This window comes from Vanessa tameamea, chromosome 17 (assembly GCF_037043105.1).
Source record: "Vanessa tameamea isolate UH-Manoa-2023 chromosome 17, ilVanTame1 primary haplotype, whole genome shotgun sequence".
NCBI lineage: Eukaryota > Metazoa > Arthropoda > Insecta > Lepidoptera > Nymphalidae > Vanessa > Vanessa tameamea.
The window spans coordinates 1,875,204-1,892,719 of record NC_087325.1 but is presented as its reverse complement, the minus strand read 5'-3'; the positions used below and the strand labels follow the sequence as shown (position 1 = coordinate 1,892,719).

The window sequence follows — 17,516 nt, the reverse complement described above, 5'->3', positions numbered from 1 at the left end:
TGTGTACACGGTCTAATGCCTAATATATTGAAAAATTCAAACAAAATGGAGCTCGTTATTTCGATATCGAAATGAGTGATTTTTATTCAAATTATATTTTCTACTATTGATCGGTGCGTGTACATGACATTGCGATCGCGACGCTGAGTGAAAAATATGCCTTGTATAATGATAACAAAATGAATTATGTAATATAAGATTTGACATTGTGCGGCGTTACGTAGGATCAGTGGAGAGTTGTGTCAATTGGATTCAGAATACCGTGCGAGGGGACTTTATGGATTCCATTGCAGATTACAGAGCTTAGGCCTGAGTACTTTTTTATCTGTGGATTGTCTACGGTTGTAATTTTTTGACAGAAATAAAGTCGGTTATACAAACGTAAATAAAATTTTCTTTTTTTAATATCTAAAACGACTGTATTTGTATCTTGTACAACTTACACATTGACGGATCGATAAAGTTCCCTCAGCAGAAACTATATTAACGTTTTTTTATGAATCGTAAGAAATTCTTAGTTCCACAATAATTAAATAAAATATGTAAATTTTTTCTTATCTTAGTAAGTAAAAGATCTCATATGACATATTTTTGTTTTGTCTTTTTTATATTTTGATGAACTTCAGAATAGTCGAGTTGATTTAAAGACAACCTATGTAAAATAAAATATATTGATGTATATACTATTGAGTTTTATTTTATACCATTCCTCCTACGGATAAAAATATATCGCTAGATCTCAACACGGAGAACTTATATATAATTTTAATTAATAATATAAAGACGACAGTGAGTTTGTTTGTATGTTTATTACGCATTCATGTAATTACTTCAGATACCAATCACTGGAATGTTGCACACACGTCAGGTATACAGAAAAGGATGATGATTATGCTCTGACCGATTTAGGCGTCTGCCGCCTATCTTGAGGAGCCCAGCTAACTCCCCAGAACGTATTATAGTGAACGGGTGTGTTCACAAAAACAAGTGCACTCTATTCCCTCGCTCGCATAATCCGATGGGACGCCAGGTTCAGGTGCAGGACCTACGGCTTTATGGGCTTACCGAGGCATTATTATTGAGAATTTTTCGATGGAATAGCCCAATAAATTTGCAACGGCCTGACCTGGAGTTTAAACCCAGGAGCTCAGGATCTGCGTCCGTAAATCATCAATCATCGTAAATCGTAAATCATCAATACATAACACCTGGCTTCTGTTTTTGAGGTTTGCAACTTATTTTACCACGCTGTTCTGATGTACGTTGGTCATACACGTGTGGCAGAATTTCATCTGACGGTTTTGGAAGCAAGAGATGAATTAGTAACACAAAATAATCATATGAAAACTCGGTGATCCCTGCTCAGTCTTCAACACTAAATTTTTGGTTAAGATTAGTTTTTTCTACTAAAGAAAGAATTAAAAATACTTAAACAATATTCGATAAAATTCAAGTTTGTTATTTTTAATTAAGCGAATGATTACACTTATTTATAGTAGGCCTGATAACTAACAAAGCTGTTATCATTTCGGAACTTTTTATAACTCTTTATAATTGAATTTTACTGAGTAACATTTTATATTAAATTAATGGCTCTGTTTGGTTCTGTTGGCATGTTAAATATGTTAAACCAAGGAATATCTACCCAGTGCCGTCTCAAGCTACGTGCCCAAGGGCCCCACATAAAATAGGGGCCCTTTTGTTAGCATATTTACTAAAATTAAAAATCTAGCAAAATTTTTAACAAAATAAATAATTTGCTTGATAAAGCCTGATAAAGATGTTAGTTATTTCTTACAAATTTGGCGATTTCGAAAATATTTATAGCAATCAGCGTATGCACAATGTGCGAGGGAAATTTTTAGTTCTTCGGCGGCCCGTCAGGATGGAGGTCCTGGGCATATGCCCCGTGTGTCCTTATGGTAAAGACGGTAATGTATCTACTTCAAAATGACAACACTATAAAATAAAAACATCAAACTATGGAGGGAGATCTTTCAAATTTGTAAATAAAGAACCACGTAAAATATATATATTTTTTTATTTAAAAATACTCAATTATACAGATATTTCGAGTTGGTATATAATGTAACGGTCTACAGCGAGACATCACTTTAACCGTAGATAATTTAATTGGATTTTAATATTTCATAGTTGTAAAATTTTACTTCACAGTTGATAATATATTTTCTTACAATATACTTTAATTGCTTGTCTATTAAAAAGTAACAATTCACAAATATTTTAACATGAACAAAAGTACAGTGGACAATTTACAATTAATATATAAAACTCGGCAAACATTCATAGATATTATTTATATAAAAATAAAAGATATTACAACACGGTCACAATATCTGTTCACCTCGCTGCAAGGACATTCCTTTTATCTCTCCAGACATTGTGACCAGATCGTTATTTCACTGCTTAAATCTAACATACCACAATCAAAGTCTACGAGCAAGCGATTAATAAGGAACGTATGCGACCGCTAAATCGCACCTCTTCCCCGACCTCTGCCTCTGAACCCACCTCTCCCCCTGGGCCTCGAACCTTTACTAGTATTCGGTGGACTTTTGGGTCTCAAGGCCTCTATTCTCTCAGTGCAACCGGTCGTTTCTCGACCCTCATTAAAGTATGAAGCGTACAGTTCAGCATTGAAGTTTGAGTTGGTTAGTTCGTGTCCAATGGTCACCCAGCCTGGACGAATTGTGGAATCGCGACCAAAGAGATGTACTCTGAAACAAAATTTTATTCATTTACATACACTTAAGTGAATACATAAGAAATCAAGCGACATTATTTATATAAGTATTGGCAATTTTTAAAATAATTAATTCAAATAAATAATCAAATTATTATTTTTTGACAATCTATTGATCTATATTTAATATAAAAAGAAAGTCTTGTATCTATTTTAGGACAAAATAAAAATGATAGTAAAACCTTTTTATATTAACATAAAAACTCTAAAAATGAAAACACTAAAATCTCTATGCAAACTAAGAGACTAAACACTTCAAACTGCAAAAATGAGAAAGCCTAAGAATAGGAAACATAGACAAGTATGTTAGTCTCTTGGGGATGAAAGCAGTTTGACATATATAAAATAAAGAAAATTTCAGATGTAATTTAAAAAAAAAAAAAAATTTACGCAAATCAATAGTATATCTCATTAATATTATCATGTCTATCTGTTTTTATATAATTTAATGACTTAATCTAAATTTACCTTCTCCGTCCCAAACAAAAGTGCTCCATGATATGGAATATCTCAATTGGTTTCTCCGTACTTCCAAATTCAGGATCCTCAGATATAATCAAATCAATGTCAACATTAGCATGTATGAAGTCACCATCTACTGATCTCCTTACAGTTCCCTTGATTCCCATAAGACAATGCTCCTTGGTCCTCTGGAATACAGCATTGTGTTCCAGATTCTTCGAGTGGCCAGGGTTCTTGATGTTAGTTTTAATCCAGCAGATATCTTCGCAGCGACGGAATCCCCACTTTTTTAGACACTCTCTGCCCATATCAAGACCTGGCATGTATTATACTGTATTGTTAATATTAATGAACAATAAAATTTCTTTGACATCAGAATTATGTTTAAATATAATTGAAAAAAAAAGATATATTTAAAAAGGGATGGATAGTGGAAGGGCCTTTAGACTAAGACGATCCAAATATGCATTATGCTGTGAAAGCAGTCAGTCTGTCTGCATATCCTGCGCGTAAAATGCGCGTTCACTACGAATACAAAAAAGGAAATGATGATGATTGATGAGCGAATTCATAGATTTAGGGTGGGTTAGATACCGCAAGACGGCTCTATGTTTGTGCTTTCCATAAACTTTACGTGCTACTATTTCAATAGGTGTTTGATCGCCGAGTTATGTCGTCAAGGACATAAAAATGATAAATTTTGCTCTTCTAGAGTAGTAAATCGAGTCATCAACTACCACCTAAAAGTAATTTTGGTGCTGAAATAGCTGTAATTCATTTTAAAACCATTTATAACGGTGTTCAAGGTTAGCTGGGGTGACGTCATCGTAGGTATGAAAAAGAAGACTCGCTCCGTTTTCATACTGTGTAATGAACATAGGGTAAACTAACTAGTTGATCGGTAATAGACTGGATCTAAAACATATATATTTATTGTGTCAGGGAATTGACTACTATCAATTTCTTACCCAAAATTTAACGTTTTATAAAGAAGTTATATAATTATAAAGAAAGAAGCTTTAATGTTGAACCAATATAAAAAAATATAACGGAAATGCCATCCATTACAAGACTATATAAAACTATATATGAGTTACATACTTTTAGCAGGATTGCTATTTAATTTGTCACTTTTGTAAACCGAGCAAAATGGTCTCATTTATTTTATTTACTTGGATGTAATGAATTACCTTCTGAGCTTCCACACCATAGGAATACAAAGGACCTGGGCTGTGCGATGTGATGCAGCTCCAGCGCCAACACGTCTCGCCAGCGCCAACCTGCGCCCAATGGAGGCTCCACCAGAACCACATCAAACTTGCTACCCATTGACTTGAGGTCGAAGGTCTGAAATTTAGAATTTGGTACTCGGAAAAGATATAAAAAAAAAAAAAAAGATAAAGCAGTTATTGCTTCATTAATAAAAATTGACCATTATGAAGCTGAATACCTGGATATCTAAATAAATTCATAGTGGAATGGAAATTACTTTTTTTTTATAAAGTTACCTCTGTCTTAACTTCTGTATATAACTATGAAACATGAAGCAAAAAGATATCTTTTTTCTTCAATATGTTCCCGATACAAGTTTCACTAGTATTAAAATTAAATTAATATTATTTTCTTATTTACTTTACAAAGACTGAGGAATAAACAAGTTACATATGAAGGTAAAAGTACTTTGCCCATGGACACTAACTCTGTAAGAATATCAACCATTTCCTATATGATCAACCATAAAGTTCCCAGAATCAGTTACACTGGCTGATACGAAACTACAGATTTATATTAAATTAACTGGTGAGTAGGTACTCACCTAGCAGGCCCGCACAAAGTCCCGCCAGTGGTAAAAATTCATTGGTTTTAAATCACAGTCTTCATTTTCATAATATGTGTGAAATGAATACAGAACTCTGTCTACAGTTTTATGTTTAAACTTACCTTTAGGTCACATTTTAAGTACATAGGAGGAGTTGCAGTTCTTGCTATTAATTCATCTTTCAACTTTATTAATTCTCTAAGTTTGGGATACTCCTCAAACCTATCCGCTAAGCCTACATCACGTATGAAGTTCTGTGGTCGCTGTCCTGTGTCGACAAAGTGCTGGCAATAATCATTGTGTGGATTTGATGACTGCGTGCCCTGTAAGATAATGTATTTCTATTATATATCTTGTTATCTTATATTATAGTATTATATACACATACAGATATATTTTTTTATATATTAAGCATTTAATTAGAATGATTACTTATTACACATATTTTATTTAATCTGCTTAGACTAAGTGTTTGTATTATTTTTTAACTTTATTGGTGAATATATAGATATATATATATTATACACAACTAGAATTGTTCTGTCCCTTGTTTTAAGATAGAACTATTTTTAGTATTGGTATAGTAGCAGGCAAAGGATCAGCCAGATTTATATCATGTGACTTTACAATTATAGCTTCAGTTTATAAGTCATTTAACTATTGAATTATAAATAATTATTTAAATTAGTTTTCCATTTTAAAAGTACTTATTCAATTTCAATGCTCTCTTACTACAATAAATATTTGAATTAATAATTTATTTCAAAACTGCTACATATCAACATTTTAAATGATTTTTTAAAATATAATACAATAAGTAGTAAAAACTTTGTATTTTAATGAAACAAACCTTCAAAAACGTAGAGGAATCTGTATAAACAAGACTATCGGGTTCCTTTTGCACCGGCTTCTCGTTTCCATCGGCACTGAATTCGGTAGCAGCTTGTTTCTTAGGCAGGACATCTAAAGACGCTCCTAAAGCTTGCCGAAGTTCGCTTACGCTTGATACACCTAACTGTAAAATAGATTTTATGAAAAAAAAAATTATTTAAATAGTTTTCTTATGATCCACGAGTTATATTGTTTTTGTTGTAACACTTTTTAACAAAATATACAAATCAGCGTTGGCATTATCTAAAGATTGTATTTGTGACATATTTACCGTTTGGGCCAGTAATTTCTTTCGTTTTTGAGATCTTTCGCGGAGTTCTTTTAATTTTTCACTCATATTTACGTTACAATTATGATTGTACACATAGAACTCATAGAAGCAGAAGTTATTTTGTTATGTGATTAAAGCGTCCTTGCTTTTGTAGGTTGACAAGTCGTGACAGTTTAAGTGAGAATGTGACAGCAGGACAGAGTAGCTATAACAAAATATAGTTCAACAGTTTTCATCAAATAATGAAATAACCAATCGAGTGTAAAGCGATTAAAATATAGTTGTCCTTTTATAACTAATCTAACTAGCTAACCTATAACACCAAAATTAATTTTAAGTATTTATAGTTTAGAATTAAACATAATATAGGTTTAATAAATGCAGCTTTTATATTATATTTTAAAGAGTGCATGAAAATGTACTTTCTTTTATCTTTTTAACTGTAACAGTATAAATTAAAAATAATTATTATAATTTAAGAACTAGATCGATATTTTTCATCTTTTAGTCACCATCCTCGGTAGTATAGTGGTAAGTATCCCCGCCTGTCACGCGGGAGACCGGGGTTCGATTCCCCGCCGTGGAGTTATCTTTTTTTTCGATAAAAACATATTTCGATACTATATTTTTTTATTGTATACTGATCATCTTAATAAAAATGAAATAGCACAATATTATTTTAAAATACCTTTGTGAGGAAATATAAATTATTAATTAAATTCTATATACATATTTTATAGATACGATTTCAAAATCAGATTTACTTAGTTCAGACTAGCATAGGATATAATAGCAACTTAGGGTCGAATTATAATATTTGAGTCAATATTTACGCTCGCGTCTATGGTGTAGAGCGCTTAAATTGCTGGTGACAGTGGGAGTGATAGCAGTTTGTAAAAATGAAAACCATGAAAACGAGGTCTAATAGGTCTTTATTGCTATTGATTTCCGAGGTCTACGAGTACATGCACCCTGCTGATTCCTGCAAATACCTGTATCCAGCGGGACTAAAATGGTTCGGTCCCGCAAATACCTGGACTGTAATTATCGTGCGGAATTCAAGTGCGTCATCACTCAGAACGCACACAAAAATTTTATCATAATTCTAATCTTATACTATAAATACGTAAGTGATTCAGTTTGTTACGCTTTCACGTCATGATCTTATCATGTAATTTTGCATTTTAAAGCTGTCAGGTATACAGAAAACATATAACACTTCGTTTTATACAAATATAGATATAGTACCTAGATACAGTAGCTAGTTTTAATTTTTCTAGGCGTTTGCACAGGATATTAACTTCTTTGCCGTTTAAAAAATTAATAGTAAGATACTATTAAAGTAAATTTATATGAATTATATTTTGTTACACTTGAGTGTACCATCTGTACTAATATTATAAATGCGGAAGTAACTCTGTCTGTTGCCTTTTCATGTTCAAATCGGTGAACTGGTTTAGATGAAATTTCGTATGGATTTTGAGTCCTGAGGAAAGACATTGGCTACTTTTTTTAGTTCACCCTCGAGGAGGAAAATGTAGGGACAGTTTGTGGGCTATAGGTGAAGTTTTATGATTATCAGCTTCAGTTCAGCTAGTACTATAAAATACATATATGCGAAAGTAACTTTGTATGTTACGCTTTCACGACTAAGGCACTCAATTTATTTGTATGAAATTTTATGGGGATTAAACTTAAGCCCGATGAAAGGAAAGTTGGAGATTTGTGTGTCTCAATCTACTAAAACAACATAATTATTTGTATCAAATTAAAACATAAGCTTTATTCAATATAATATGGTTTAATTGTTTTGTTTCGAGCATTCATTGGCTGGCACGCATTTTCCCTTTTCATTTCTAAACAGGCCGCGCTTACAGTGGCATCCAAGATGACAGCGGCGCGGGCGCGTGCACGCATGCGCGTTACATCTCGCTTCACAACCGTAATGACATGTGTACTCCTCGTTAGAATATGGACATTTTCCTGTAAACAATAAAATAGTTGATATTTTATATTAAAAATAAATTGAAGAGGTGTGATTCTGCCTCGTAATAAAAATTGCGGGCACACTAAAATATAAGATACGAATTAAGGTGCACTAAATGCACGAACTACATACTCGTATATGTGGAGATACAAATTTTACAATAAATAAAATTTAGGTAATCTAGTCAGGTAAACCTTGGTTATATGGGATGCATACCCACTAAAACCACTGCGATGGTTGAATTCGATATAGATCGGAGAGTATGTGGGATCTATCATCCCGGCTGACGTCCTCGTCAGGTCTGTTTGAAATAGGAAACATGAAACCCCATCTCACACGTCCACGGCACGAGGGGTACGCCCTATCTTTTAAGCCCCAGGCGTCGGGGCTTTTCCGACGTAGACCCTACTCTAACACGCAATTCCGATCATCGAGGCAAAAAGTAATAAAATAATTGAGTAGTTAAATTAATCCACGTTACAAATACATACGAGGAAGACAATCCTTTTCTTCAACACAAAGGCCAGAATAATGACGCAATAGTGGCGGTCGGCATAGACATCCTTGTGTGCACGTAGTCTCTGGGCATTGTGGTGTCGGCTCGGAACAGCTCCCTTCACACCAGCCGCACCAGACGAACACTTCGTCGGGCAGGCATTCGTCTATAGACGGCTCGTTGCTGCCAATCGTTATTACAGCTACGAAATAACTACTATTTTTTCCAAAAGTATATCGTGTTAAACGTTTTGAAAAATAATTGCTGATCACTATAAGCCCACATTAAGTCGGTACTTGGCTTTATAAAAATAAAACAAACCGATAACCAATATACTAGAAGTAAATATAATATTTCTATGTCCAGGAAATATCATTGTATATAGCATTATTGATAACATAAAATTTTATTAGAGTTGCATCTGTCGTGGTCTTGATTAGTTAAAGTTGACTGATGAGTTAAAATCCGAATAAAATGTTTAAAAGGGCTTTAAGTATACATATGGATATACAAATATTACATCAAATAAAATAATACTGTAGTAAAATATTAGACCTTGGGGGCAATTCTTTAACAAGATGCATTGTCCATCTGGTGCTTTCAGATAGCCATCATCACAGAAGCAGCCGGCGATACAGCTACTGTTACAAGGTGGGTTTGGGTCTGAGCATGTTTTATCACATCTCCTGCAAGAGCTGTACACCTGGTGGGCGCCACATGCCAACTCGTATGGTAGAGGAAGTTCGGTTACAGCTGCAATACGATATATTTTCTTGTTATCTCGTTATGGCGAATTGTAAATGGAAGCCTGTTAAGTTGGAGAAGCCAAGGTACGGATATCACAAAATTTCCTTTGCCAGAGAACGATTTTTGGGTTTTGTTTTCCAAATTATGTTACTGAATTATATAAAGAACTACCTCCTCTGTAATTTCTACAACAGACGAGGTTCATAATATTCTTTGCTTCATAAGTTTTGTTCGACGGGAACAAAACAATTGGGAAAAAATTGTAGGTGCTTACGTGTGAAATTGTATACATGTACCTCACATACATATAATTAAATAGTTCAAGAATCAAAACGACGTCTTTTGTAGTCAATTTTATACGTAAGAACGTTTATCGTAAATCTTATTTTCATTATTATTGTTTACTCACGTAAGAAGACATGTTTAGAATATGTAGAATTGAAATAATATTAGTTAAAAAAATTACAATGTAAATTGTTGAAATAACTTCAAAAATGAATACGCACGAAAATCGTTCCTTTTTAGTCGAGAACATTCTTCGTATTTGAAACATTGGTTATATTTGTCTTCCGTCGATTTTTTATCACAGAAACATCCACCCCAGGGTTCTGTACATACATTTGTGCCATTTTCACAAGACTCGTTACAAGATTCGCAGAGTTTGAAAACCTCATTTCGGGAGCAATCATAAGTTATATTATCTGAGTAATTTCGTTCCACTTTTTGTAATGTTATGTTGATTTTTGATTTTCCTGCTGTATTTTGTTTCATTTCTACTTCGTCTGTGTGAAATGAAAATGTAAAATATAGTAATATATAATATTAAAATTAACTCCAAAGAAGTCTTTTACGAATAATGTATTTATTTAAATTTAATGTCATCCAGGGGACATGGACGCTGTTCCTCTTTTCTCAACCAATCGATAAAAAAGACGATAAAATTATAAACTAATAATATATTTATTACTTGTTTAAATAAAAATATTTACTTACTAGCAATATTTCCAATAACGACATTATAAAAGACAACACTCAAACAAATGTACGTGTTCATATTCATGTTGGCTTTCTCTTGGTTCTGACTAAAATGACACATTACACGCATCGGAAAATCGCAGTAGCGTAGCGGAGCGGCTTATTCGGAACATAACCACGCCTGCTGACAATCGGCGGAATACCCGTGTTTAAATCTGGCTTTTTTTTTCAAAAGGTATAAAAACGTTTGCCTAACGTTACCTTTAAGAACTATTCCAAACATTATATACTGCTAAGTACTTTATTGATTAAGGTTTATTTTTTGGTTTGTTGATGATTGAGGTATTATATATATTCTGTCATTTTGCTAAAAAATAACTTTACATATAAGTAGTAAATTTATCGACATAATTATACATACAGTACATATTTTAGAAGCCCTCCAAAATACTGCTGCGTTTACACACAACTGCAGCAGGATAGGAGATAAAGACATGCGATTGCGACGACCTGGATGTGACGATCCAACAATTACACTATTGTTTCGCGATTTCAGGAAACATTTCTGCCATCGAGTTAAACGGCATTAAGCGCTAAATATCTGACGGTAAAAACAAAGCACGAACAGTATTATTTATTATCCTTTACTATAATAACTTTGATTACAAAAATAAGGGCTGAATTTAATATTCATTTCCATGTTTCCTTATACGTTATAATGTTAAATAAGACGAACAATTAATCTGTATACATTAAATGATTAGAGCTAATCATATCTAAGACCTAGGGGTCTAGGGTCTAGGTTTATAGGCAAAATTAAATTATTACGACTATCATATATATTTTTGTAAGATCTCAGTGTAATGTTGTTTGCGTGAGACACGACTTCTAAGGAAGTATGCTTAGATGGCTTTCTGTGGTTACGACTTGATAACATTGAGTATTGCCGCCGCAGGTCAACAATTTTCTTAATGTAACCCGCCCTCTTCTCTTTTACCTCAGAGGCTTATTTTGCGTAGAAGACATTTCAAAACTATTTATATTTTAATATAGCAATAAAGTGAGAATATTATTACTAATTTCAAATTAGAATAGAATACGCGTGTTATAAAGAAATAAGAAATGACCCTAGCTAACCTTAGCTTACTTAAAAGATACTAGAATACTAAAAAAAAGCGAGATTCAGTAAAAATCAACCAATTAAAGCAACTTTTGTGTAATTGCAATACACTTATAAATAATATTAAGTCACGTTTTGCTACGTATTTTTTTTATTAATTTGAATGCCATGTCTAAATCGTTGTTCTGAGGTTTGAGTCCAATTCCATTCATTCAGTAAGTGCTAGCGGATAGTATTATCTATTTTATCCATCTTTGATTTTAAAAATGTATCGGTTTATTTGAATTAGAAGATTACTATTGTTGAGTCTTTTTTCTTTATTTAAATCCGATACTTGTATTTATCTCCATAACAATAATATAATGTTAAATTTTTTTATAGAATTAACGTAGTCCGTACTTTAATTATTCGTATATTGACATAATACATTTAACACAAAAACTTTAATTCATTAAAAATCTGTGTTGAATAAGAAATAATATGTTAAAAAAAAGTATTAACAAAAAAATGATAACTCCACGGCGGGGAATCGAACCCCGGTCTCCCGCGTGACAGGCGGGGATACTTACCACTATACTACCGAGGATTGTGATTAGTGAAGCGAAATAATCATATTAAAATTACAATATAAAACAACATTTACAGTCGACAACATAAGTCTATAGACTATTTATATTTATAGATTCACCGATCATTATACCAATGTAAACGAATTTTAACGCTTCTTATAGCTTCAAACATTTGACTCTCAGTCAAATAATTATAATATTATCAGCTAGCGACCCGCCCCGGCTTTGCACGGGTGCAATGCTGATTCTAAATATAGGTACTACAGAATGTATTTACAACTTTCACAGTATTTCAGTCATTAGACAATGCAAACCGCTATGTCCCTGCGTTTTAAATCTGTAATAACTTCGAAAATATTAATATAAATTACATGCTGTAAAGGGCCTTATTGATTTATATTAAATGCAAAATGTATTTAAGTACTTAATTGGATTAGGACCATTGCTGTATTGCTTAAAATCGCTTCGAAAATAAGCCATTATTTCTCGTAAAAAGTAAAGGATAAAAAATGGTTGTAATGGGCTATCCCTAAGAGATAGATATATACCATTCCGGTATTTTTTAAAGACCTTTTTAAGGTGTACAATACAGTAGTAAATTATTTTAATCTATCTCGTAGTGTTCAGCCACCGTTTGCAATGTAAGCGCAAAAAATGTGTTTATTTACGACATAACTCCAGACACCTCTAAACTTATGATTCATTCTGTGTTTCTCTACTATATTGTACATGTATTACAAACCCAAACCTTGTACACATAAACCTTGCTCTTGAATCAATCTATCTATTAAAAAAAACCACATCAAATTCCGTTGTGTAATTTTAAAGATCTAAGCATACACAAGGACAGACAGCGGTAAGCGACTTTGTTTTATACTGTGTAATAATTAATTCATATCTACACCAACTAGTCTATCAACAAATTGTATCTCTAGTGTATTTTATTTACGATATTTAATTTTCAAGGCACTACTATTGAGTCAAAACTTGCAATTGAAATTTTATGTTCAAATCTATTTTTAATATAATATTTTGTATTCATATTAAATGTTATAGTATGTTGTCTAAAATGAAATTAGAATCGTGCTAAAAGCATGCATACTCTCGCGAACACGATGTAGGTCAAGAAATAAATTAAACAACGAGTACTTTGAAATGCGCTATATTTTCTCTCAGTTGCAATAAACTACAAAGTTGAAATATACAGTAACGTAAAGTTATAAGAAAATACAACATCTTCACATAAAACCAATCCTCGTGCGGAAACCAAAACCGTGTGTGTGTGGCAGCCATAGTTAAGGGGAAGTTAATAAAGTGTAAAATAATTTAAACTAATATTTATTTACACCGACAACGTGCAGTGATTTATGTCTGTTAATATGTCTTTTTGCATGCGAGCTTTAAAAAAAAAATCACTAAATATTTCATTAAATAAACAATATATATTTAATCTGCCCGACGACAGGGCCATTTGGGCCAAAAATCAAATATTAGAGCACCAATTTGTGTTATTACGTCATAACTTTAAATATGGCTACCAGTTCACCTTTGACTAGACGAAAAATCCACCAAGAAACGAACTTAGAGGCAAAATAGTTACAAAACGTTCAATGCAATTCAATTATAATAACAATTTTGTATTATTATTAAAAATTTGTAATTTTAAAAGTAAAATGTTCAATTTCGCTCACAGTTTTGCCTCTAAAATCTACAGAAACCTATCAACATAATCTACAATATGAGAATAGTTTTTTTAGTCGTCATATAAAAAGGTATTTATTTATACACATCCAAGCCCGGCAGGATTTTAAGCTATATTTAGTATTTACTGTATAAAAATGGCCGAGTACAGTTAATTTATAATTATATTCTTTTTAATTTCAATTTACAAGAATACTTCTATGGATATTATTACTATTGCTTAAGATTTCTTCGGAGGCATTTAGTTTACTACTTTCTTATGTTACATATGAAAGATTTTGCTAGCCATACCTATTTTACATATAAATATATATGTTACAAATAGATGTTTTTATATTGCAAAATGCGTTATTGTTTAGATTTATTTGTACAAAATTTAAATAAATGACGTAACTATTTTTGGCTGTATAAGATTAAGTCTTTGGCCGAAATTATAATCTGTGCGTCTTTTTTTTTTAATATATATTATCATTAATAAAATTTATCGGTTTTTTTTGGTTCGTTTTATTTAGATTTTGTACAAATAATTGAAATATATTTAATGTAAAGGTAACATGAAACGAAATAGATAACACATTGTACATAAAGGCACAAATAATTTAAGTACCTAAGTTTATTCAAAAACTTACATTAATAACTAATCTATAAGATATTATATGTAACTTGTTATTCGTATATTAAAATATATGTAAGTTACATTTAAATTAAGTAATTGATCATTTATTTTCACATGATACGCGGTAATACATATTAAACAATTCAAAATTGTTTACATATTATATCGATATATGAATGACCCTATTCGTTATAAGACTCGCATCTCATATAATACAACACCCTCTTAAAAGCACGCTAACATTTTTGGCACCCTACAAAATATCTAAATTCGTCTGGACTATACAAACTCATTCGTATTAAACTCTTTGCTACAATTAATTATGTACCTACATAGGAACAAATGTATTCTAAGGACTGTCTGTGTATGTACTAGAGATATGTACATTTGAATTTTTGAATCGAAGGTCAATAACACGTCACATAACAACACTATGTTTAAAAAAATATTCTCTTCACAAAATAATACGCCAATTTAATACTATTTATTTATTTTATTATATGGATGAATAGCATATACTTAAATACACAATGTAACGATCTTAAATACAAAATTAACTAAATGAATTCACAGATAGTAGTGATGCGGAAGTGACTGAAAATATGGCTAACGAAAACTCATTACGAAGTTACCTCGAGGAGAATCAACTCGGGACAAGGAAACAAGACGGCTGTATGCGTTTGACAGACGATTTGACACTAATGACAGATGGTTTTGACGCATGACAGTTGCATTTCCACTCTTGACAGCGGCCGGCGAGCTAGGCGGCGTGGGCGTCGGCGGCGAGCGCGGCGCGGTCGAGGCTGGCGTACTCCTTGCCGGAGCGCGGCCGCGTGACGTGGCGCTCGGCCGACGCGTCGCACGAGCTGAACGACGACACGGACAGCGACTCCATGTAGTCCGACGTGTCGGACGCGCCCGACGACGTGCTCTTGTTGGTCACGTGGCTGTGGCGCGCCGACGAGTCCGTCTCGCCTGGAAGATTAAACGGCCTGTGAGACGCTTAGGTAGCGAGGTAACATCGCATACCTCTGCGGCATATACTCTACAAGTCAAAATCGACCACCCATAGTAAACACTGATGATTTTGATATTTTGATATCTACATGGACACCAAAATAATTAAAATAAAAAGATTATCAGGAAACTTTAACATTCCTTATACATAAAAAACCTGTGCAATAAACCTGGAGATATGACAAGTACCTTTAAGCCATTCGCAACAAATATGGTGACTCTAGCTAGTCCAATTACATCATTTATGATAAGAAAATCATCAAAGCTGAACAACCTTTGATTATCAGGAAAAATATATAATTCTTGTAGCATTATTTCGTTTAACAAATGTTAAAGTTAAGTTAAGTCGTATATCATATCATAAATTTGATTATTAACATCATTATGAGCGACAAAGATAAAAACCAGGTAACTGACACTTAAAACTTAAAAAGCGTTATAAAATCGTATAAATCTTGAACAGTTCAACAGATAAACAAACTAATTTAAAACTAACGAGTACATCGATACCTCCGACGCATAAGGTCGTATGTTACGAAACTATTAATGTTGTTTAACTTTTTAGTTTTCATCGCTTTGTTTATATTCTTTGACAGTACCTAATAATAATATCTAGATCAAGGTGTTTTTGAGGTTCAATTGGGTTTATACGTTGGAATATTTTTTAAATCTCTTTGCAATGTAAGCGAAATATTGATTATTTTTATGTTATCGACAGATTGTATAATCAAGTTTATCTGCAACTCAGATAAACTTGATAGATACTTCAGTAATCCTATAAAAAGTTATCTGGCTTTGATAGCGAATTTCATACGTCCTTGATTTTATAAAATCAATATTTCCAATATCATACAATAAATATTAAATATAAAAAATAACTTACCAATTCTCTTCTTCCTTCTGGTCAATGTATCTACTTCACAAGAATTGGATTTGGTCATTGTAGCGACTTCTTCGAACTGGAATGTCAAGTTTTTAAGGGGATCCGAAGAATTGGATTTCAAAAATGTCGCGTGGACCGGCGTTAGGGTGTTCCTAAACGACTTGTTCTTATGTTTCTTACATGATTTGGAATTCGTGATCGGCGATTCGAATTCATTGAAATCGCCTTTGTGATGCTTCAAGGATCCCGTCGAGACTCCGGAATCGTTCGAACTCGATGAATCTCTGTTTTTGTCTGATTTACTCGGAACGCTTGACGATCTACGAATTTTGACAGCGTCCCTGAATCTCGCGACTAAAATGTTTTCTGTCTTTGGTTCTGGCGATTTAAACACTTTGTCCTTTTGGTTAAATGTGTCTGTGTTTAAAACTGGGACACCTTCGTTTATACAATTAGTTTTGCACGTTCGCCTTATGACGGTTGGCGTAAAACATACGCGAGCGTTTATGCTGAAGTCATCGTCATGCCTCTTGGTGAAGTCTGCGGAACTCGAACGCCTCGTGCTGATTGTATTATCGGTGTCTGAATGTTGGGTCGGATCTGACAAGTGACTGATTCTGCTGATGTTGTCGGAGAAGTTTTTACTGTTACTAGAGCTGCTGATTTCTAACGGTTCCATGTGCATGTAGTTTATATGATCGTTGCAACAGTCGGTCAGAGGATGGACTGTATTCGTTGTCGCTGTAGATATGTCATCGTCGTGTTCTGGTATATCTTCTAAAGCGTCTAATTCTTCTTGACTGAAACCAGCGTTCCGGAGTATGTGTAGGGAATTTTCGAAATCATCTAATGTTGTTCTATCTATGTTCGCGTAGTTGCTTAATTCTATCGGTTTGATGGATGTCGGGGTAACATTGACGTAGTTGGAGTGCGATTCAATATTGTTGTTAACACTAGTATCACATGTATTGTTGTTGTCGTGTGTTTGGTTCTCGTCGTTTTTGGTTTCGTTGAGGGCGCAGCCACATGACTGCCCGATCAGACATTTCAGTTTCTTTGGTGTATCGTACAAGCTTGCTGCATCAGAGATTACATCTACTGGATGCTCCTAAGAAAATAATAAAAAACTTATTAAGTTTAAGAACCGTAATTTTACAAAGAAATAACTTGAATGTGAAAGGAACTAGGAATATACCTA

General features: G+C 33.1%; 3 protein-coding genes and 2 non-coding genes across 6 annotated transcripts in view; 1 reads left to right on the top strand and 4 right to left on the bottom strand.

Moving 5' to 3' along the window:
* Positions 1-17,516, bottom strand: part of LOC113394793 (uncharacterized) — a 337,088-nt gene that overhangs the window by 161,215 nt on the left and 158,357 nt on the right. Inside the window, exons 9-10 of one of the 2 annotated variants that reach the window (XR_010309412.1) lie at positions 16,319-17,426; positions 14,635-15,393 (exon numbers count right to left, since the gene is read on the bottom strand). Coding sequence is in view for 1 of the 2 variants with exons in the window: in XM_026632215.2 (XP_026488000.1) it covers positions 15,179-15,393; positions 16,319-17,426 (1,323 nt within the window). In the remaining variant the exon portion in view is untranslated. Of the gene's footprint in view, positions 1-13,249; positions 15,394-16,318; positions 17,427-17,516 lie in introns of those variants that run through there. The other variant, XM_026632215.2, reaches the window with a different exon arrangement.
* On the bottom strand, positions 2,023-6,373 carry LOC113394798 (N6-adenosine-methyltransferase non-catalytic subunit). Its single transcript, XM_026632227.2, has 6 exons — positions 6,208-6,373; positions 5,896-6,060; positions 5,168-5,368; positions 4,417-4,573; positions 3,233-3,542; positions 2,023-2,738 (listed from the first exon to the last, which is right to left on the bottom strand). Exons 1-6 carry the CDS (start codon positions 6,271-6,273, stop codon positions 2,492-2,494), a joined length of 1,146 nt encoding a protein of 381 aa, XP_026488012.1. The 5' UTR covers positions 6,274-6,373; the 3' UTR covers positions 2,023-2,491.
* Positions 6,722-6,793, top strand: Trnad-guc (transfer RNA aspartic acid (anticodon GUC)). The gene has a single exon. It is a non-coding gene; the product is annotated as a tRNA-Asp (tRNA).
* Positions 7,962-10,497, bottom strand: LOC113394779 (SCO-spondin-like). Its single transcript, XM_026632199.2, has 5 exons — positions 10,431-10,497; positions 9,944-10,219; positions 9,246-9,443; positions 8,686-8,892; positions 7,962-8,190 (listed from the first exon to the last, which is right to left on the bottom strand). The coding sequence occupies exons 1-5, from the start codon at positions 10,495-10,497 to the stop codon at positions 8,009-8,011; spliced, it is 930 nt and encodes a 309-aa protein (XP_026487984.2). The 3' UTR covers positions 7,962-8,008.
* On the bottom strand, positions 12,047-12,118 carry Trnad-guc (transfer RNA aspartic acid (anticodon GUC)). The gene has a single exon. It is a non-coding gene; the product is annotated as a tRNA-Asp (tRNA).

What these genes read in the sequence shown, in the direction of transcription:
- LOC113394798 (XM_026632227.2), bottom strand. Translation starts at nt 6,273, where the DNA reads ATGAGTGAAAAATTAAAAGAACTCCGCGAAAGATCTCAAAAACGAAAG. An exon ending in AGAAATTACTGGCCCAAACG is followed by an intron (nt 6,061 to 6,207) that starts GTAAATATGTCA and finishes TCTATTTTACAG; the next exon opens with TTAGGTGTATCAAGCGTAAG. An exon ending in ACTTAAAATGTGACCTAAAG is followed by an intron (nt 4,574 to 5,167) that starts GTAAGTTTAAAC and finishes TCTAAATTTCAG; the next exon opens with ACCTTCGACCTCAAGTCAAT.
- LOC113394779 (XM_026632199.2), bottom strand. Translation starts at nt 10,497, where the DNA reads ATGAATATGAACACGTACATTTGTTTGAGTGTTGTCTTTTATAATGTC. An exon ending in CGTTATTGGAAATATTGCTA is followed by an intron (nt 10,220 to 10,430) that starts GTAAGTAAATAT and finishes CATTTCACACAG; the next exon opens with ACGAAGTAGAAATGAAACAA. An exon ending in ACTAAAAAGGAACGATTTTC is followed by an intron (nt 9,444 to 9,943) that starts GTGCGTATTCAT and finishes ATCGTATTGCAG; the next exon opens with CTGTAACCGAACTTCCTCTA.